At 41.8% G+C, this 22946-nt stretch overlaps 1 protein-coding gene and 1 long non-coding RNA gene across 3 annotated transcripts; one reads left to right on the forward strand and one right to left on the reverse strand.

Annotated features, from left to right (window-relative positions):
• Positions 1-805: 805 nt before the first annotated feature.
• Positions 806-14436, reverse strand: ESD (esterase D). Of its 2 annotated transcripts, none has more exons than XM_087758233.1 (9): positions 14298-14436; positions 12775-12850; positions 11750-11838; positions 10406-10504; positions 7519-7643; positions 6381-6500; positions 4577-4675; positions 2493-2660; positions 806-1031 (listed from the first exon to the last, which is right to left on the reverse strand). In XM_087758233.1, exons 2-9 carry the CDS (start codon positions 12840-12842, stop codon positions 951-953), a joined length of 849 nt encoding a protein of 282 aa, XP_087614359.1. In that variant the 5' UTR covers positions 12843-12850; positions 14298-14436; the 3' UTR covers positions 806-950. The 2 variants fall into 2 exon arrangements, with proteins under 2 accessions (XP_087614359.1, XP_087614360.1); XM_087758234.1 differs by lacking the exon at positions 14298-14436 and adding an exon at positions 13838-13976.
• Positions 14437-16230: 1794 nt separating this feature from the next.
• Positions 16231-22765, forward strand: LOC148055888 (uncharacterized). The gene is made up of 3 exons (XR_015704887.1): positions 16231-16353; positions 21703-21885; positions 22161-22765. It is a non-coding gene; the product is annotated as an uncharacterized LOC148055888 (long non-coding RNA).
• The last annotated feature ends 181 nt before the right edge of the window (positions 22766-22946 follow it).

Here is a 22946-nt window from a genome sequence, read left to right on the forward strand (position 1 = left end):
TCACTGGAACAACCGGCGTTCCTGCCCCACACGAGGCAGCTGGCAGAATTACACCACTGGGAACTATTTCAGATCTACAACTGTCAGGCCTCAATTCTGCCGTCTTCTGTAAAATAAGCACGCGTGTTTTCAGCAATGAGATACCAGATCACCTATAGATAGGGACTGCTTTTCTCAGATCTATTTATCAGTTTCCCCATGGTCCTGTTAAGCCTAAGAAACCCAGAAACACACCATAAGCCTTTCACGCTCAGCAGCAATCAAAGGCAAGGGGAGAAAAAAAAGCCCACCCTCTTTTACTACAGATTGCTTCCTTCCCATGGTTTGTAAGAGGTCTTTTCTTTGAGCATCATCCATGAAATACTCTTCAGATTATTTGTTTGATGTTAATAACGCAGAGGACAGTAAACCACTCTGCAGAGCAAGCTTCTGTCCGTATTCTCCACCAGACTTTGCCCTTGGAATGCATTCAGACAGGACAAGGAAAAATACACCAAACACTTCAGATTAATGAAGTAGCTTGATTGATTGGTTGAGCCCCTAACGACTTCCTTCAGCATTACGTGATGAAGTGCACCCTGGTATTTCCTTAGTTGAAGAGGCACGCTGTTGTTATCCACAGGCTCTGCGTAGCTGCACTAGAAACTGTCTCGAGGTCCCAGGTACGCACCCCCATTCGTCGTCTGAAATGAACTCGCCTGCTCATTTCCATTTTGACCTAGAACGCAGCGTGCACCTTCGTGGTGTCGAGAGAGTTTTCGAAGCGTGCAAGACCACTCCAAATACTTACTCTGAAGCACACACATCAAATTAAGCGGGACTTTTATTTTTCTTAGCAGTACAGTCAGAAGAGCTCCATTCTACAGACACTACTTCAGGAAATTATTTTTGTTTAGTTCACCTCTATCCCTTGATTCATATTGGAGAGACGACGCTCGCACCCCAGTGGTTCAAGCATTGAGGTATTTCGCGTGGTGTTTGACGTGGTCATTAATAAACGTAGCAATGAAAAAATAGCTGTGATCATAACCCTAGAAAAGAACAACAACAAAGAAATCAGCAAATAAATGATAAAGCAATCATGCTAAGCTCTCTTCTAGGAAAGTTAATGACTTCTGGTTTGATCTGTTTTAAGAAATCAAAAGCACCTGTATTATATGTAAAAACTGTAAAGGATACCTAACTAACAGGTTAAGTAGGAAGCGAAACGAACAGAATGTACCTTAACCTGCCCTAATCCAGGCATGTAAGTTAGAGACGGGTAACAGCAAGGGTGAGATGCAGAGCAGGGTGCAATCTGAGAGAACAGTTCCCCTCACTGGCATTGTCCTACTGCTAAAACATAGGGTATAAGGAGAACGCAGCCCACCTCTGAATTACTGCTCCAGCACTATGCTAAAATGACATGTAAACATCCGAACTATTCCACTTTGTCAGCACTAACGAGATCTTTTGGTGCAGGGCTTATGCTAAATCAGAGGACAATCCCTCATTTTCCACAGCTGGGCCCCTCACTAGGTCTGGCTTGAATCATAGAATCGTTAAGGTTGGAAAAGACCCTTAAGGATCATCGAGTCCAACCGTTAACCTAGCACTGCCAAGTCCACCACTAAACCATGTCCTCAAGCACCACACCTACCCGTCTTTTAAATACCTCCAGGGATGGGGACTCAGCCACTTCCCTGGGCAGCCTGTTCCAGTGCCTGACTGCCTTTTCAGTGAAGAAGTTTTTCCTAATATCCAACCTAAACTTCCCCTGGCACAGCTTGAGGCCGTTTCCTCTCATCCTATCGCTTGTTACTTGGGAGAAGAGACCGACCCCCACCTCGCTACAGCCTCCTTTCAGGTAGTTGTAGAGAGCAATAGGGTCTCCCCTCAGCCTCCTCTTCTCCAGACTAAACAACCCCAGCTCCCTCAGCCTTGTCAGTCGCTCACAAAGACTCTGATGCACAGGGCAGTGCTGTTCTGGGTCACTGCGCTATAGGAAAGCGCAATCCTTCCACCTGGGGGTTTAAATGAATCTAAGATTTCAAGCAATTCCACACCTTTCCTGATTTACACAAACACGTGCAAACTAAATCGCAAAGTTTTATGCTGACCACAATACCCACAGGACAGATAAGGAACCCAGCAGAAGTACATCTGTCACTTTGCTTGTACAGCCACTGTGATACTTATTAAAAATCGTTAATGCTGCTTCTTCAGCTGACCACTGGCAGCTTGAGTTACCATCAATGGATCAGCTGGTTGAAACTAAAATCGTGACCCCACCTAGTGGTGAAATGCAGCTGAATCGGGTGGATATTGCACTCTCTGATGGCTGGTGTGAAGGAAAATGTCACTTCGCCCCCTCTTCCTCACTTGGCCAGGGACAGACTCATGGCTAAGCGAAAGCCTACTCCGTTAAGAGACACTCGCTTCACTACCTGCCACATAGACCCCAAAATCACAAAGCAACAACCCAACAACCAAGGATTGCAGAAGCGACTTGCCTGCTGCAGTCTAAAGACTACAGGGATTTTCCGCTCTGTGCAGGCAGCGATGAAGTTATCAGGCAGTAACTGGCCTGCTGATAGGAACTGGTCATCTTTGCCTTGATCAATCAAGATGTCCAGGTGAGAGTCTGGGTAGGACTTCACAAGTTGTGTAGCATCGTACGCCTGCAGAAATAAAAGAGAAACAACATTCAGTTACATACGTTAGACTGGGTCAAATTTGTTGACTGCAAGAAACGAATGGCTTATATACAGTACTGGGTGATACTGGTCAGGACACCAAATTACACTTTAGAAGAGCAAAAACCTGGGGAAATTGCAGACAACTGAAAAGTAATACCCATGGTTTAAAAAGGGCAAATAGTATGATCTGAGTAATTACCAAGTTGGCAGCTTGACCAAACAGAACATCCAACCCAGGGCTAAATTCACACAAAATTGAAGAACAGCAATATAATCCAGTACCGATTCACACGTTTGTACAGAAACTAGATCCTGCCAGAATAACCTGGTATCTTGATGTAACTATTTTGGCAGATAAAGGTCAAAACACCGGTGTAACACAACTATGCTCATGGAAGGCATTTAACCTGAAGGTTACCATGATAATTGGACCAAGAAAACTTTGAACAACTGAGAAACAAAAATGGCACGCACCGCTTAAACTAAGAACTATTAACGTACACGTATCAAAATGCGATTGCGAATGGGGAACATGTTTCCTGTGGGGTCCTGTGCTTGGTACATGCTCAAAAAAAAAAAAATCCTTTCAAAAGATGATAGAGAAGTGTTTAAGGCAGTGGAGAAGACAGATTGCCAACAGGCAGCAAAATGCAACTCCTACACCAAGGCATCAGAGCCGTGCTTCCAGGATGCCAGCAGATCCAGAAACAACACTGCAATGGAAATGGGAGCTTGGACTCAGCCAAGCACTGTGGCCATGGTGTAAAACTATCCTTGCGCATATTTACATGGCAATTTTAAGCAGAAATACAGAGATCAGAGGTTGTATATCTGTGCCAAAGACAGGTCTAAGTCTATTCCTGATGCCTGCTGTTGATCTATTGGACTGGGTTTGCAGAAGAGCTCCAAAGCGAGTTAAGGGGACAGAAAACTTTTTTTTTTTTTTTTTTTGCAAAATAAATTCATTATGTTAAGTGTAAGCAAGTTTAAGTGGCGATTTCTAAATATACAAACTTCTCTATTAACAATTGTGAAAGCAGCTAGCATTCTCCATTCCTGTGATGTTTTAGTCAGACCTGGATGACTTCGTAAGAGTTACTTTAATCCAATTTACAAGGGATTTAACTGCAGCTTGTGTTTATTTACAAGGAAGTCAGAGTACCTGGTCATGACGATCCCTTTTAACTTAATTCCAGAAACACAGTGCAATGTTTATGCTGAGATTAAAAATACTGAAGGGCTGCCCAAATAATGCAGCAACATGCACACAAACATTTTTGTATCATCTTAGCCATTTGTATACGACTACTTATATTTCAACATGAGGGCCCTGCAGCTAAAACCTAACTTTGTCTGGTTTAATCCTGTTCTACGGGATACCACCTTCCAAGTATCCAATGGGCTCCTCTTGTAGCTGCCTCCAACAGGCTGCCCATGCAGATGCCATAAGGCTCATCTGTCTCTGAACAGTTTGTAGCAGCCTCTCTCTTCAGGCTGCTACAAAAACCAGCTGTTTCATATATTGAGAACGGAGTTTTTGAGAGACAGGCCACAGCCAAACTCTCTTTTAAACTGCTCACTGCTTTCATGCGTTAGAGAAAGTCTCAGACGGCTCGTAATTCCTCTTAGCCCAGATTTTAAGATCTTCATAAAACAGGGAGGAATCAGTCAATTTGATGAGAGCCTTCTATCTCATTACATTTGTTATAAGCACCCTGAGGCAACAGCACGTCACACCCACCAGAAACAGACAATGCTTACCCATGCTTAGGGGTGTAGCAAAACAGCAGTACCAGCTCAGGGGCACCCCCGAGTTTTGTTCCAGACTCCTGCTGCGATATATCTACAGATCACTCATTCATGTGTTGTTATTAAAGGACTGCGGTTGCAACACATACCTCCCATTTGCTTACATCTGATCCCAGATATCCACCAAGGGCCTTCTTCCCCCACTGACACTGAATGGGGTTGCAGATAGGAGCAAATGCCGATACAGACTGTTCAGAAAGAAAGCATGGGGAAAAAAAGTATGAATTAAGAAAAGTGATTTTGGCTAACTAACAAGCAAACTAAAAGCCTTTTCAAAAATTGTTTTGAAGTTACTGCCAGAACCCAGGACTCTCTCAGCCCTCGGAGCCAGGTGCCCTAACCAATATCCTACTTCCCTCTTATTTGTTCTTTCTAGCCCTGCAGTTTTGCTTTCCTTTTTGCTCACCAGCCAAGCTATAAAAGGCAGGGCTAGATGCCCCATTCCTTTCCTTGTTGGGAGATGTTGGCTTGAATTCCCTGAAGCAGCAGAGAAGGATCTCGAGTCTACTGTTGGGTCAGCATGGTCAGAGTGTGGGACCATTTCACCTCCAACTGGATTTTGGCAGAGTGTAACAAAAGCCTGAGGCATGGGGCTGCTCAGCCAGCCTAAGCACACAACAGTGTCTCACAAATTTAGGTACCTCCAGGGTCAGGGGTCAGGAAAAACGCATTTCAGATCACAACTCCAGGTTGTGACTGGTGTCAGAAGTCCAAGCCCTATTCTTACATTCTTCTTTTGGATTTGGCCCTGGGACATTAATATTTCCACTCTTATGTCTTGCAAGAAATAGCAACAAACCATCTGAGCCACGGCCAGTTCACCTAGATTTTAGTATTTTCAATTTAATGTTTAATTCTTTTAGATGATACAATTAACAGTTAAGTGCCAACAGTGAAAATGGAAATTTCTGAACTACTGGCTCCAAAAGATAAAAAGGAGAGATAAAAGTAAAGCTTTATCTTACATTCAACTCTTATAATGCCAAGCTAATGGCACTGAGCAAATGTTTTCAAAAATGCAGTTCCATTTTTGCAGCAGCTGACCACAAAGTGCAGGGCCAGGACAGCCCATGAAAGGACTGAGCCACAAAGGCAGAGCCCCTCATCTCTCAACCATCAAAGCCTGATTCAGAAATGCTTTTTACATAAGCACATCTCCAAAGAGAACAACAAAGTTTCTCTCAACCCTCGTAAGTATAAAGGAAAGGCAAATCAGTTCTAGCATGTTTGATCTAGGTTCAAGTAGAAAACAAATGAACACAACTTCAGATACCTCGAATACTCCAAAAATCAATCTTTAGGAAAGCTGACAGGCAAATATCAGGGTGGGGGGAAAAAAAGGGGGTGGGAATGTCCTCCAGATACTATTCCATGTGCAGTTCAGGTGCTTACAGTTACACTTGCTATCTGTTGGAGTTAACAGACTCTGTAGTAAATTCTAAGCAAACACACATATAATGGCGGCAAAAACGTTTGCTGGTAATAAAAGCTCCAAAATGAACAAGACAAGATTTGAAAAGATATAGAAATGACACAACCAGGTTTCTAGACAATTTTGGCAGCCTGAATTAACTCCAGAGCTAGAAGGAGCCTGTTTACATTTAAATATAACAATTGGTTTGGAAGAGCTGTAGCGTCATCCAAAAGAAACTGAACTTTTCTTAACTTTTAAAATCTGCAGATTTTTTTTAATTTCACCAATATTCACATTCCAGAGTGGTGGCTTTTTGCAATTTTCCATATTCTAATACTAAGTATCAATGAATTGCTACAACTAAAACTATTTACACATTTAATACTGTAATGGAATTTGGTATTATGTTTTCTTTCTTCACTTCTATAGACATCTGTAAAAGCCTTAGTATACCTCATATAAGCTGTATTGTATCTTACTTTGTACTTTCCAGGATTCTTCAGAGCAAGAATAAGAGCTCCATGACCTCCCATGGAATGCCCAAAAATAGACATCCTTTCAGGGTCAGTTGGAAAATTGGCATTTATTAGTTTAGGCAGCTGTAAAGGAACAACAGTATAATAAAAACATTAAAGCAATTTGAGTATGTTTAGGAAAAAAAGCACACAAATAACTAACACATTCTAATGCCAGGAAGCCACTGAAACCAAAGGTACATCTTTGGTTCTAGCCTGACATTTGTGATCATGGCCTGAAAGCAATTTGAATGGGACTGTAAAATCAAAAGGAAACAATTCATCTGATAATCACTAACTCAAAGTATCTCTACAGAAATCTATCATAACCCTATAACACAAGATGTGGGAATTTCCTAATAAACATAGTCTTATTTTAATAGATACGTAAATCTGTATGTGCTCCTGTAAGTGACCAGAATGGCAAATTGTTCTTGGGAGATTATTCACTCCCCATACTCCCATCAACTTTAGTTTTAATCCAGACCACACAAACCACATACAGAGTAAACTGGACACTCACCTTTCCAATATGTATCTCAAGGATCTCCTTTTACATCCAGTTAAAAAAAAAACAAACAAAAACACCACCCCACCCTCCCAAGACAGACAGTGAAAACAGTCTAAGCAAGCAATACAACTGAAGTACTGGGGCAGCGAAGCGCCGTGGCTTTTTCAGAAGCAGCAGAGCAAAGATTTTACAAGAGCAGAGATTGCACAACTAACAAATCAAGATTAGAAGTGTAGGCCAGCCCTGGGCCATCTTTGGTAGGAAAGCAGACTCAACGAGTTTCTGCTCAAGCCCTGCCTGGTGTTACAATCTCTGTGCTGTGGTTCTCTCCCTCCTCAGTTCTACAACGATATCTGTTTGGTGAGAAAAGGCCTAACAACTGGATAAATCCAATCACTGAAATAATCACGGATTAAAAAAGAAATAATAAATTATTTTTATAAAAGAGGAAAGCAAAAAAATGACAAACCAACCATAGGCCATCAAGATCACATTAAGCAAGCTTTGGTGCTAGGAACGAAGAGCATGACTGAACCACACCCCCTCTATATTTTACCCAACACCACCAGGAGAACCCAGCAGCAAAGTTACCTCATCCTTTATGTAGGAATACATCCTATAGTTTGTTTTCCAAGGATCTTCAGTGGCATCCACATAAAAACCAGCACCAGTGCCAAAATCCCAGCTTTCGTCTTCTCCTTCAATATTGCAGCCACCTACCAGGAAAATTCTTTCTATAGTTACTGTCTTTCCTTTACTAGATGTTCAGAATTGGAGAACCTGCCATACAAATCACAGACTTGGGACACAAGTTTCTCAATCAACATGTCTCTACCACTCCAACTATAAAGACAATTCAGATTTTCATTCATCAGTACAGTGTTTTCAAGTATTATTTCAACAACGCTTTCAAAATGCCACTTACATATTACCTACATCTTCCTTACCTACAGTATCCAACTTCTAACTTGTTTCAGTATCCCTTCATAAATAAACATAACATACAGATCTCTCCTAAACTAATTCTGTAAAGCTTTGTCCAATTTACCCAGGGACTTATTCAAAAGTTGGCACTTGTTAATTGGAGCTATCAGCTTATTTCAGTTATTAGACCTCATCCTATCAAGCACAAGAAACTATGTGAGAAACAGAAACTGTAGAAAATTTTCTTTCCCTGAGAAGGACGGAACCATATATCACCAAATGATGTGTCCAGACCAGTTTATGTGCTTCAAATAATGTCTGCTACACCTCCCTTTGTAAGATTCAACAGCATATAGCACTTACTGTTCCTACCATTTTTTAAGTATATAACTCTACCTTTTCTGCAATTCATTTCATTGCTCCCACCTACAACTCCCCATAAAACTTAAGTAATTTCTTCTTTGAATAACTGCAGTGTTGTATCCTCTTTTCCAAGGCTACACCTTCAAACTAAATTTGCAGATGTCTCCTTGAAAGTCAATACATCCCATCCAGTCCTTTCTTACTCTCCCTTTGATTAGCCTGTGATTTACCAGCCTGGTTTGCAGAACAGAATGTAATATTTCAAGGTGTATGTGACAGGAAATAATAGCCTCCCTCACTTTCTCCAAAATGCTCCTAGTTTCTGCAATCCAAAATTACATGGGCTTTCACCACTGCCAGATTACACTGCAAACCCATGTGCAATTTGACAGTCCCTGAAAATTTGTGCAGATAACTGCCACCCTGTCACAGCATGAAACCAGATTTTCACAAGGATCAAAGCTGAGTCTGCTCCAGTGACGTGCCCTTGAACACTAAGCGATTTTGTAACTTAACAGTCCAGCAGTCACAGGGACTGGGGGTGCTTACACAACACGTTGGATATAAAAAGTCTATCTTTGGTCCCTCGGAGATAGACAAAAACTCAGAAAGTCCTGCCAGGCAATGAAGGCAACGCTGATTCCCCTAAAAGAAACTGAAGGGAAGCCTTGAAAAAATAAATTTGAAAAATAAATAAATTTGAAAAGGAACTTGCAAAATACTGCTCAGCATACCTGTCTGGAAAAGCAAACCCCTACAAAGAAGGAAAAGTAAAGTCTATCAGGGCCTGACTGAGGGTCTGTAATGACAGGTATTTCATGTTTTCATGCAGTCTTTTTCTCCCATCCAGATACATCTCCTAGCTCCTGGAAGGTAATTCTCATGTAGTCATAACTACATAAGTTAAAAAGCACATATAAGCGTTTTCACTAGATCTGCTCAGATCTCTTAATTTGTGATTACATTTGAACTGCTCTTCACTTGTTTCTCCAGACAGCTCAAAGAGATTTAAGAACATTAGGGGTCTCTGAGCTAAAATCCAAGAGTATAATATGGAACACATACTGAAATTCATCTAAATAGCAGAGCAATCCTGATCAGTTGCTAGACTAAAAGGCGAGGGAGAAGCTGCAAAGAAGGTTTTAAAAAAAAAAAACAAAACAGTCAAAGCAATGAAGTATGCAAATGCAGTTACACATTGATAAAGACAACTTAGGCAACACTAAAAACAAGTCCCAGTGTAATTACACAATGTGAATAACGCAAAGGCTAGCTGCCCATCTCTAGTCTGCAGCAAATAGCAACAATGAAGTGTAAAGTTCATTAATACACAAGTTTTGCTCTTCTGTCCCTCTGCTTCATTGGAAACATGCATTTCTGTTCTTTGACCTGACACAACTTCAAAACCTAGATGTGAAAAATATTTTCTGGAAAGAACATCACTTCATTCCCATATTACCTGTGTTCAGATCTGATGCACTAAAGCTTGCGAAATATTAGAAGACTGCCACCTTTCTATACAGCACTCATGAGACTTTAACAGAATCCAGCAAATACTAAACATAATAGACCGAATCCCCAAAAGACTGTATTTCTAGGAACTGCAGATCCACCATTTTCAGGTTTCCCATACCACACATAAGCTCAGCCTTATACAAATAACAGCACATCATTTAAAAAAGCTATTCATCAATAGTCTGTTGCAGCTGCCGAGGGGGAAGGGTTTCTGGTTTGCTTTTCCAAGTATTGGAATCCTCTGGAGACATGTATTTAATAGGCTTTAGAAGACAGAATACAATAAAGAGTAAATATTACATCTTTGTGTGACAACACAGTTCTGCAGATTTTTTAAAGTCTCAGCAAGCCACAAAGTGCAAGCAAGCGTCTCTGATAACACAGGCCTCTTGTTTTCCTTTTCTTCCCTCTCCTCCTCCATGCTGAACTCAATGGCCCCTTTGTTCTAGTTTTAGTGCCATGACAATAAAAGAGTTTTAATGTCAAACTTTCACTACCATGTTATTAAGAATATAGACAATATAATCTAGCAAAAAATGCAAGATATAGAGGTGAGGTCATATTCTGACTCAGGTGGGCAACACACTTTGTAGCAAACTGCAGCACTCCGTTCTCTGAGGATAAAGACAGTGTACTTGAGCGTAATGACTGTTATCACATCTTCGTGAAAACTTACGTGGGCTTGTGTCTGGCGCGACTACAATAAGGCCGTGTTGAGCTGCAGCTTGATGAAAACCAGCTTTCGTTATAAAGTTCTGTTCTGTGCAGGTTAACCCTAGAGAAATAAAAATATCATTAGTTACCCATTGCTCACAGCGTACCAGTTTCAAAAACATTTTTGACAGAAAAGGTTTTGAAAAACAAGAGGGATTCCTATCTCCATAAACATGGAAAAGTCTTTTCACTAGGTTCAACAATACTTAATAATCCACAGAAACAGACACAGATGCCCTTTCACATCTAGTCACACTAACATTTGATCAAAAACAGGTCAATGTGTACTCTGTACCCCCTTGAGCACCTACTCATGTGGCATATACAGTTTCCTCAAGTACTGTGTATTTAAATCCATGGACTACAGACACTGTTGCTAAGCTTAACATTGTTAACTTCTGACATCTAACCCCACAACTATATTTTTCTCTCTACCGCCATTTCAGCTGTTTGCATTACAGAATTATACACATGGTCTGACAAATCCTACATCCTTTAGACAGGATAAAGGCCCATAAGCACTCTGGCTCCAAAACCCACCGCAATCCCTGTCTTTTGTACTGCAGCAGGCCCAACTGAAGTCCAATTACAAATAAATAATACTGCACACCAACATTTCAATTTTTCTTCACTGTGCCATTTGAGAGGGGTTATGATTCTAGTTTGCTCTGAGGACAAGTTGCAAATAACCTAACTTGACTGATATACTAGCCAAGGCAGCATGGCTTAGATTTAAAAAATAAATGTGCTGCATGACTCCGAGCTCTTCAGACAATTTTGATGCTTCCAACTTCAAGGGTACACATTTTACCCAGTCCACTGTCATTCTACACATCAGACCTACTAGCTATTTTGTGAAGTGAATACATACAAGGAATATAGTCTCCACACTACCAGTCAATTCTCCAGCTTTCTAAACACAAGTCTCAATAAAGCAACTTGTAAAATTACAGAACAGACAGAGCTTCTGCTTTTCATTTTGAATAATAAAAAAAAAAAAACAAACCGTAATTAATTAATCCTGGAGCCATCACCAACGTAAATCTGACCATTTTGGAAGCAATGCCTTAAGATTATTTATGCACTTTTGGTGCAAGACCCAGCTCTGTGGGAGATGACAGGAATAGGGCAGAGGAACAAAGCCAGGATAACCGGGAGCACATGCATGTTCCAGAAGATGATCTTTTGCAGGATGCAAGAGCTGCCACTGTAGCACCTCTACATCAGGTTTTCAGTAACTGTAGCGCAGTAGCTTAAACATGCTTAAGATTATCTTTTTTAAGTTAGTAATATTCATGTTGCTTACCCGAGAGCCAATACAGCACAGGACACTTTCCGGTTTCTGCTTTTGGAGGCAAGTAGATTCCAAATTTCATTTTGCATTTTAGCTCTGCACTGTATTAATAAAATATTCCTTGTTATCACCACTACTTAATGAATACGGTCACTAACATTAAAAAAAGAAAGCTGAATCAATGCATTTCGTTCAAAGAGAGATTCACTGAATTATAACAACTAAGTTAAACAAAGTGAAAAGCATTTTAAAATTCAGCCTTAGCCTCTTGAATTGACAACAGCTAACCTTCCTACCTTGTTCTGAATACAGAGACTTACAAATAAGCCACATTTTTGCAGCGCTGCTAACCAGGAACAGTTTGAAAATTTATTTTGAACCCCAGCAGTATTTAACTTGAGCTTTGTCTATTAAATTGGAAAGTAATTTTTACCGAAGAACCCATCCACATGACTTGCAGAACATATACTGCACAGCCTGCCCCAGCAAAAGAGGTTTTCAGTCTGCTAAGTCTACAGACTAACCGATTGCCCAATTAATACTAAAGCCTAAAATTGTCAATAAAAGCTTATCTAAGCATAACTAAAATTTTTTTTTCTTCGGAACAGAATGAAAAAAAGTTAATGTTTTTCTGTTCACCTTCATCAAAAAAGAATCCATCTACTGCGTCTGTCTGCTCACAGCATTTTTTTAAGAGTGCATAAAAGTGAACTATCCAGTAGAGTGAATGCCACTTTGTACACACAGCAGCTCTCTGAGCTGCAAACAGGACAACCCAAAGTAATGGAGCTTTATTTTCAAAGGTAAAAATACTGGCTTCTCTTCTCAGATCTGCAGCACTAAGTATATTAGACATGTTAAACATTAACACAGAAATACAAGAACACAGCCAAAGCAGCAGTAGACAGCATTCCTTACTGAAACATGGGTATTAGTGAGAACACACTATTGTCCTGCAGACTGAGAACACCGACAGCAATGATAGTATGGATTCACTGCCCTACGCTAAACATCTAGGTTGCTTTTGTAGTGTTTACCTGTCATGTTCAAACACCTTCTGGAAACCCTCAAAGCATTTGTTGCTGGAAACCTGTTTCAGTGCCATGATTTTAACTGCAAAAAAAAGGAGCAAGTTAAATTTGAAAATAAAACATTCCTGGACTATGAGTGAGTTATGAGAACAGAAAAGCTGAATACAACTTGAAGCATCTTTGTGTAATGTCACAGTTTTTTTAGAAGAACGAATCTCCTGCAAACACTTTCTGATATTTCATTTACTTTCCATTCCCCCCACAGAAATGGAGGGGAGGGGGAGCTGGACGACTCCTTCAAACGAAGCCTTCCTGCTTTCCTACAGACCCACATCTCCAATCACCTTGACCTCTGCAGTAAGTGTAGCTTGCTCTTTGTCTACCAGTGCTGCTACCAGACAAGAAATCTCACGTGCTGTGGTTAGCCTGGAGCCGCCTGGGACGAGCAGCTATGCTGCTACCTCCACCATGACCGTGCAGGAGATAAACCTGTCGCACCTTTCCTTCGCTGCGTGTGCCAGTATCCAGCCACTAATTACCACAAGAGCAAGGACTGTAATCATCTTTCTTTAATGGAAATTAATCATAGAATCATAGAATCGTCAAGGTTGGAAAAGACCCTTAAGATCATCGAGTCCAACCATTAACCTAACACAGCCAAGTCCATCTATACCATGTCCTCGAGCACCACATCTATCCGTTCTTTAAATACCTCCAGGGATGGGGACTCAACCACTTAATCACCTTGCTCTAAAAGGCTGGGGGACAGCAGAAAGACAGGCCTCACGGGGAAGCAGAAGGCTTATTTCCACGGGAAACAGGATGAAAACTACAAGCAAAGGAAGAGTCATGGGAGTTTTAAAACAGCTGGGAGTGCGCTTGTACCAAACTTGCTAAGGAAACTGGGGAAGGTTGACACAAATGGAGACGCTGTCAGTTTGCACGGACGGTAAGGCCAACTAGGCAGATGAAAGGGGAAGAGGCCTGAAGAAAGAAAATCCTGAGGAGAAACCAGGTAACATCAGACCAGGTAACAAACGTCAAGACGAAAACCTTCCCTCCCTCATACCTGTGCACTCCTACGGTGCATCGGGCAAGAAACGCCGCGCACGGCGGGCAGCCCCCGGGGCCTGCTTCTCGTCTCCGACCACCCCCGCGGGGCCGGGGCCGAGGGGCGGCCGCGCAGAAGCGCGCTGCCGCCATCCCGAGGGCAGCACCGAGCCAGGGGCCGCTGGAGCAGCACGCAGGGCCCCGGCCCCGGCCCCGGCCCCGGCCCGAGGCGCCCCTTTCCGTTTCCACACCACCAGTCCTGCCCGCTCCTCCGTTCCTCCATTTTCACCCTCCCGCCCCCGGGCATACCCGCAGGCAGCGATCCCTCCCCCTCGGCCGCCCGCCGGCTGGGCCCGAGGGCCCGCAGGGGCCTGCCGCCGCCCCGCTCTCCCCGCAGGGATGCCGCGGGCCGCCGCGCTCCCGGCCCTGAGCCGCCCACCCCCGCGCCGGCTCGGCTCCCCCTTCCCCCGCTCCCTTACCGCAGAGGAGCGGCGGGGCCGAGCGGCGGACGGCGCGGGCGAGGGGGCGGCCCCTGTGCGGGCGCGGCCTCCCTCCGCCCCGGCCCGCCCCCGGCCCTCAGGCGGCTGCTCCAGCCCGCCATGGTGGCTGCTGGGCCGCGGCTTCCGCCGAGCTGAAATGCACGTCCCCGGGGGAGAGCGGGGGGCTCTGCCGGGGCCGTGGGTGCTGCTCTCCTCCGCCGCCCCCGGCGCTTCTCAGCTCTTCAGCCCAGGGCCGGAGGGCAGCGGCTGCGCGGTCCTTGGCGCCTTCCTGCCCCAGTGCTGCCGGGCTCGCCTGCGCAGCCCTGAGGAAGACAATCTTGAACTGTAAAATGAAGGAAGAAATAAAAAGCTAATCCATAAAATCTGGTAATCGTGAACTATTCAAAGCAGCACGTATTTCTCTGAGCATTATTTTCCCTCAACCACCAAAACCTCAAGGGGAAAAAAGTTGCTGAAATGGCCTGAACTTGGACCACGGCATCGTGAAGTTTTAGGTGTTTTACATCTCCTCACTGTTCCAGCTATTTCTTAGCAGCTGCCACCTGACAGACTCCTGATTTTATAATAAAACCAAATTCTAGTCTAGGTAGTTTTTGTCATGACAGCTTGCTGGCAAGATCGTAAAGGAAAGATGATATTTGGCAGTGTTTTCCTCTTATTCATAACCCAAATTCTTCTCACTTGCTGTTAAAGGGTCTTCTTTTTTTTTTTTTAAATTTGCAATTAAACATGCACATCAAATGCCAAAAATACGTCCTCAGCAAAGCTCTCGCCCGCTTTTTAGTCTCCTAGCATGTACTGCATTAGCAGTAACTATTTTTGCCCATAACGTTTTGCAGTCTGATCATCCGTTACTTTGCTGATGTGACAATAATCCATTTCTATTTTTAATCCCTAATTCTAGCAAGGCGCAGTACCGACAACTTCATCCCCCCGTTACTTTCTACCCTTCCCCAGAAGATCTGTTTGGACTGTGGCTGCCAAACCCTGGACCTGGGCCACCCATCCTGCCTTCCAGAGCAGCTTTCCTGTCCTGTCTTGCTACTTGGATGTAGCTGGTACAAATAGTCTGTCTCTGAGCTGTTTAAACTTTCTTCTCTCGGTTTTTCTTTTGAAAGGTTTAGTTTGCCACTAAGCAAATGAAACTGTTTTTCTTCACTAGTATTTCTCAAACACTCTTCAGGTTGTTCCTTCCATCTCTATCTGTGTGCATTTTGTAGCTCTCTTAGTGTTGTACTCTCACGTGCAAGATATTGCCCAGTTAGTTTGTTATTTGATCTCAACTTTAGCCACTCTGTTTTCTCTCTTGTATATATAGTCAGCTGTCATTACGCACATCTCATTTTCCATGGTATCTACGATTGTTTTTAGCTATTTTTCTCTTGCCAGTATAAAACCTGCCTATCTCAGCCCTGGTAAGATGTTGATGTCTTCCTGGGCTTCCTGTCCAAGTCCCAATTTGCTCCCTTTTCAGAGTGATATATTCAGAACGATCCAGCTGGCAGTCTGCTGATGAGTTTACCTGGCCTCCCCACGTCTCCATGACGTCAAGATCCAAGCATTATTTTGTATGTCTTTTCAGTCAAAAATGACTGAAGTAAATGCATAAGTAAATAATGTGAGAGCTGTGTCACAGCCCTCCGGAGGGCTGTTCTGATGGCACACAGCTGAGTGTGTGTTGTGTGTGAGAACGTGTGAAGTGGAAAACACACTGGGATGGTACTGAGGACAATGTAAGGTAGAGGGAGCCAAGCTGGTGCAGTCTCTTCTGTGCTGTGGTGTAGATCTTTTCAGTATCTTTGGTTATGCATGTTTGTTGTGTTAACCTTAATGCCATTTCTATATCCTTTGAGACAGTGTCTGCAGCTGTCACCAGTGAATTCATTTTGGTATCATTCTGCATATCATTTCAGATTATATATAAAAAGACAGATGTGAAATGGACTTCCTGCCCTTCATTATTAAATGGCTTCTCCTTATGTGCTGCAGCAGGACAACCAGTAGAAACGAGGATATTTAAAGAAAAGAATGACAGGTACTGACTTTGGAAAATCTCTTGGCTTATGTGGTCTTGCCTTACGTATTACTTTATCGTTGTATTCCAAGTACAACACATACTTCTGCAACATACTTTCTGTATGTTCCCCCTACAGACAGTACTTTCAACCATTTTACCACTGATCTAATCCAGTGGTGAGATATGATTTCACATCATCTACCTAGCATTTCTTTTGGCATCTCTAAGAACGGCTTTGGATTATGTCAGAAGGATTTTTGCCTTTTCACCACATTTCCACCATCCTTTCTATACTTGGGGAAAAATACCATTAGCTTCAACCCACTCAAACATATTTGCCATAAAGCTTCTAGCAAGAAACTTCCACACTGTAGGAAAGCAACCTATATGTCTTAAGCTTATAGTACCAAACTCTTCCTTTCCCGTTTTCTTTTCAGTAAGTACAGTCCTTCCCTCAGCCATGCACGTGGGTACATGCTTCTCCAATGTTTTTGTTGCAGTAGTCTGAATTAAGGATGGTAGTTACTAACATCTTCTACCTAATAGCCGTGGATTCCCCCTCCTGCTAGTGCGTTTCAGTCATTTTTTCTCAACTTTTTGTATGTGATCTCATCTTCATTTTGGTTATTCAGAGCACTGAATTCACGCTTCACTGTCTGCTTTGCCAGGAGATTATTTATGTGTTGTTCTTTCTGTAAAGAACTTTTCCAGTGTTCTTTGTAGTCATTGTTCATAATTTAGTAATTTATGATTCTATATCATATTTGTCCAAATTGTCTTAAACTGTCTTATATCATGGTATCGGTCATTTCCAAGCAACATATATGGCTGATAATAGTATTATCCCTCGTATATTTCATGCTGACTGTATTGACACAATCTGCTTCAAGTCTTTAGCTTTTCAAGGGAGAAACTTTACACAGGGAGAAGGAGAATTTTCTGCCACTTCTTTGTTATTGATTTATTTTTCTATTTCCCCTTCTTTACCACATCCATCTGTTGTCTTAGATGGAAGTTAGATCTTTCAAAGTTTCTTTTCTCCTTTTCTTTTCTTTTCTTTTCTTTTCTTTTCTTTTCTTTTCTTTTCTTTTCTTTTCTTTTCTTTTCTTTTCTTTTCTTTTCTTTTCTTTTCTTTTCTTTTCTTTTCTTTTCTTTTCTTTTCTTTTCTTTTCTTTTCTTTTCTTTTCTTTTCTTTTCTTTTCTTTTCTTTTCTTTTCTTTTCTTTTCTTTTCTTTTCTTTTTTCTTTTCTTCCATGTTGTCAAGATTCCACCTGGGTGCAACTTATCATGTAATCAGCTGCTGTCCCTTCGAGGCACTTCTTTACTTTTTCTGCAACTTGCCCAAGGTTCTTCCTAGCCAACAAGACCCATGGCAGAGGCTAGAAACTACATATCCTCACTTATTTTATCTGCCTACATTGAGGTTTTTTCTTCTTTGCTCCATTTCTTGCTTTCCTTATTTCCTTTTTGTTCATTAGAGACTTAGTGTGTCATTTGAGTCCATAGGTCTTTTTGAGAAACAGTGTTGTCCTTTGGTCTTGCTTGCACTGTAATGCAAGTTACAGTGGTGTCGATGCTAGCTGTCTCCTCTTTTTGTGTTCTTTACAAGTTTTCTAATTCTATAGGAAAAAATATCCAGTCTGTAATAAGAACCTAATTTGATTAAACAGATTAGCAAATGGAGAAGTTTCCCTCAGCAGCTTTGTGAATTTGTCTTTGGTCAAGGTACACAATCTCTTCTGTGGCCAGAGATGATTTCTAGATCAGCAGTTGTCTTTTGTCATTCTGATTATCAGTATAGCTCCCCTGGCTTCTCTTTAATTTGGCCGTATCTTGTATTGGTGTTTCTGCAGCACTGCACTGGTGATCTGGAATGGCCTCAATAGCTCTGAGCTGCTATGAGGTTGGCCATGTTCATGAATCCTCTTTGCAGAGAGACTGCGGGAGATCTATACACAGAACATTTGCAGTTACAGAAATAAGTCATTTGTGATAAGAAATTAGAAAAAGTTAGTGTTTTTTGAAAAAATTCTTTGTCTCTGGAGCAGTTAAAGCACTGAAAACTTTTCCAGGGAAAGAACCAAGCATGCTTCTTTTATTACAGTAATGTGAGTAAGAAATATTAGTAATACTTCCTTATCGTTTCAGAGAAATGCAGAATTAAGCACATGTTACAACTGATACTAAATCCAGTGAGGTATATGTGTCTGGTAATTCTGACGGAAAGTATTTTCCTCTTAATGCTTTACAATTAAAAATGAAGCAGTCTTGCTTTTTTATAGTAAATTGACTGGACGTATTTGTATTATGTCTTTTGTTTTCTGTTTCTTTCTAGTACAGATTAATTTTGAACTTGTGAAGAGTCTGCTTGTCTGAGATATTTTTCCACATACAGTTTTAAATTCCTCATGTTGGATTTACTGAGCCTTTGAAGTTGATATTTTGAATTCAGATCTCCAAGTAAAATTTAGCACCACTGCAGCTAAAGAAAGATACTGGCTGACAGGAATGTAATAGTTAAGATCTGACAGTGAATGCCCAAGCACAAATTTAAATTCCATTTCAGCTAATAAATAATTTAGTAGAACATTAGGGCTTGCCTTATTAATGGAAGCCCCAAGGAGAGATGGAGACATAAATGCTATTTGTTTAGGCTTATGGTTGTCTTTCCCCAGGAGATAGATAGGCATTTCTTTAGGTCTGAGGGATCAGCAACACTAGCTGGCATTCCTAGGATTTTTTGATCCCTACCTGAGCCTTGAAGTACTACAAGTACAGTGGACTTTCTTTCTTGGTGTTGGGGTGCAATTCAGGCCACAGACTTGAAGTCATTTGTTGAATTCAGGATCAAAATAGCAGAAAGAACCTTTAAGTTGTGTACTATAAACTCTTTTTGTGAGGACTATTTAAATCTGTTATCTATGATGATATAAGACAGAGAGTCATGCAGAATTACAATACATGAGCTTGCGTCTGCTCTTTATTTCAAAGATTATTTTAAAGACCAAGGCTTTTAAAAATGCTGAGGAAAAGGCAGTATTTTATTGCTGTCAAAGACTGAGTATGGTAACATGCCTAGATGGCTTTTGGAGCAACTGACGAGATCCCCAGCAGAAAGACCATTTATTTCAGTAATATGTATGGTTCCTAGGGGAAGTACTGGCAATGAAAGAGTCAGAAGATTCCAAACATCATTTAAGATGAAAAAGTAAAAGTAGATGCTCCCATTGCCCCAAGAGAAATAGCAAAATAATTGATTGATCTGAATTTTAACAAAAGATGGCAGTCATCTGAATGTCCTCATTTAATTTGATTCAGGCTGAGTAACTGAAATCACGGAAGAGAATAAACCTTGAAGGGAACAAGCTTTCACTCACTAATATGTGGGATTATTCTAAAAGTGAACAAAACAAATGGAGTCACAACCCTGAACTTCAGGAGAGCACGTAGTGGTTATTGGCAGGATCCAATGGGAGACTGCCCTGACAGGCAAAGGAGAGCCCAGGAGAGCTGGTTGATCTTCAAGGACAACCTCCTCAAAGCACAAGAAGAGTCCATTCACTGCAGAAAATTGAGCACAGGCCAGCATGGATGAAGACTCCTGACTGTACCAAATGCAAAAAGGAAGCCTACAGAAAGTGGAAGCAGGGATGGGCTGCCTGGGGAGAATATAGAGACTTCTCTAAAGCATGCAAGGATGGAGTTAGGAAAGCCAAAGCTCAGCTGGGACTGAAACTAGATGTGATGTGAAGGGCAACAAGAAAGGTTTCTTTATGTACATTGACAGCAAAAGGAAGGCTAAGGAGAATGTGGGCCCACTGCTCAATGGAGCAGGAGAGCTACTGCCAAGGAACATGGAAAAGAATGAGGTATTCAGTGGCTTTTTGTTTGCCTGAGCTTTCACCGATAAAGTTGGCCTGTCAGGTGAGTACTAGCCAGAACAGAAGACAATCTTTGGAAACACTTAACTCAGGTGGATATGCATGTCTGTGGGACCAGATTGGATGCATTAGATGCTGCTGAGAGAACTGGCTGATGTCATTGCAAGGCATTTTCTATCACGTTTAAAAGGTCAGAACAATCCAGAAGGTCTTATTGAGCTTTGGAAAAAGGTAGATGTGACACCCACCTTCAAGAAGGGCATGAAGTAGGATCAAGCAAACCAAAGGCAGGTTAGCCTTACCCACCTGGGAAAGTAATGGAACAAATTCTTCTGGAAGTCATTTCCAGGTACACAAAGAACAAGAAGGTGATTGGGAATAGCCAACATGGATTTACCAAGAGCACAGCACACCTGACCAGTCTAATTGCCTTCTGATAAGAAGTCAGCCTCAATGAACAAAGAAAGAGCAGTGGAAGTTGTATACCTTGGCTTTAGCAAGGGCTTTGCAACAACTTCTTTTAGTCTCCTTGTCTCCTTTTAGCAAGATTGGTGAAATACGGGCCCGATTAATGAACAATAAGGTGGGTGGAAAATTGGCTGGGTTGCTGGGCTCAGAGGGTATTGATCAGCAGTACAGAGTCCAGTTGGCAGAGTGACACCCCTCAGGGATCAATACAAGGGACAAGACTGTTTAGTGTCTTTATTAATGACCTGGATGATGAGATGGAGTGCAATCTGAGATAAGAAAAAAACAGATTATTGTATTATGGTTATATGCAGCAATTCAAAACACTTTGATGCAGTATCTGTTGGACTAGTTTGCTTCTAAATCTTGAGATTTCCCACCTTCATTTGACCCTGAATAGTTCCATCTCTTTCACAAGCTGATTTCTGAAGCAGATATCCCGCCTTGGATTAATTTTCAGGCCCCTCTGTGCTGCTTCCCAAATGACTACCATTTCTTTCTCATGGGAGGTATCAAAGAGGAACTTTGGCATAATCTGTCTTTCTTTGAGTCATTCAGGGTCTCACGACTGCTGTAATTCAGCTCAGATAGTGCCTTTATAAATGGCTTTTGCTTCCTACTTTTGCTGGTTCCTCAAACTTAAAGTATGTAGACCTGACTCATTTCAAACACGCAAATCTCAACTACATTGCTAGGAGGTTTTTTTTCATGCGTCAATAAGAACTGCAGATTTCCTGATGTCCTCTGGGAATCCCTGTTCTCTCAGCACTGGGAAGTAGAGGCTTACACAGAGGGGACCCTCACCCATGTCTTTTAAGTTCTGGGTTCTGCATCTGGCTCACTGAGTGGCTTCTTTTGCTGATTTTATCTCACTGTACCTGCCCATCAGCAAATAAGTCCCAGGAGTAGTTGCCTTTTCCTCAAAAGAATTGTAAGGATAAATAAATATGAATGTAGTCTGACAGTGACAGCAGTAATCTGTTTAACATATTTCTCTTTCCCCTTTTTTTTTCTTTAGATGTAAGTCTGCAAGGTGAAACCTCACTTAAAGTGGCACAGTGTGCTCCTCTTTCATCAGCCACCTGCCTCTTGGGCAGATCAGAAGATGGCACAGTTCAATCTTTTCACCTTCTCCCAGGTGACTGTTGCTCAAAAGACCCATTCAGCAAATAGTCTGTGTTCTCCCTCAAGGACCCCAAATGTAAGTGTTAATAGTCCTCTTTCTTACAGTGGGAAATTTATCCCCTATACCACATCTCCAGGCTTAGCCTTAGCCCCATAAACCCCAAGAATTTAGTTTTGAAAAGCAGTGTTATGTGGCTACGTTATAGCTGCTGTTAGTTGTAAATGAAACTATTTTATACTCATGGGGTTTGAAGGCTGGGATTTTCTCCAGTAGGCAATTCCAAAGGGTGATTCATTCCACTTGCCTTAAATGCTCATTTTAGGCTACCTCTCTTTCTCCGTTGCCTTTAGGAGCTGGGTCAACCGGCTTAGACATGGACACTTCACTAACAGACGCCTAGCAGTTCCCAGCCTAAATGACTCAATGAAAAATGACGTTTTGAACTCACACCCCTTTTGCTTTTTCTGCAAAGAGACAGGAATCACCCAAACATCTTTGTCATTTCGAATTGTTCAGCAGCAGAGACTTTACAAAACAAGCGTGTTGTAAATTTGCTTGGACACTCAGCAAGCATCATTTTAACTACTGTTTTCTTTGCTTCCATTTCCTGCGGCGGTTGTGTGGTTGCATGAACGTGATTTTTATTACTGGATGCCTGAGAGCAGTGAAGAAGTGTTTAAGGATTTTCAGACTAGCAATCTTTTCTGTCGCTACAGAACACTTATCACATAACAGGAAGAATAACAGTGAACTCACAAAATACTAATATTTATATTGTCAGTGAATTGTGACCTAAGAATTTACAAAGTAACTCCTTGAGATTGTTTAGGTCAATTGCAAATGCACTTGCAGAAATATTTATGGAAAAGCAGGAACAGAAAAATGGGGAATTGCTTAATTAAATTCATATACAGATCACTTTTTCGTTTGAAATCTAACAGAAGAGGAGCTGTAGTTGGGTAGACCAAAGGTCCATTCAGCGCAACACTCCGTTTTGAAGATGAGCTGTAGCACAAACTGGTAGAAGGAGGAGCACAAGCATTTGTCAAGCAGCTCTAGAGAGCACGCACTAACATCTAGCAGTCTGAGATCCTTCAGCTCTCTGGCTAGAAATGTCTATCATCTCTATGTTAAAG

This window comes from Nipponia nippon, unplaced genomic scaffold (assembly GCF_047370975.1).
Source record: "Nipponia nippon isolate SJK-2023a ecotype South Korea unplaced genomic scaffold, ASM4737097v1 scaffold_2, whole genome shotgun sequence".
Classification (NCBI taxonomy): Eukaryota; Metazoa; Chordata; class Aves; order Pelecaniformes; family Threskiornithidae; genus Nipponia; species Nipponia nippon.

What these genes read in the sequence shown, in the direction of transcription:
- ESD (XM_087758233.1), bottom strand. Translation starts at nt 12,842, where the DNA reads ATGGCACTGAAACAGGTTTCCAGCAACAAATGCTTTGAGGGTTTCCAG. An exon ending in ATTCCTACATAAAGGATGAG is followed by an intron (nt 6,501 to 7,518) that starts GTAACTTTGCTG and finishes GTTCCTTTACAG; the next exon opens with CTGCCTAAACTAATAAATGC. An exon ending in TAGTCTTTAGACTGCAGCAG is followed by an intron (nt 1,032 to 2,492) that starts GCAAGTCGCTTC and finishes GTTCTTTTCTAG; the next exon opens with GGTTATGATCACAGCTATTT.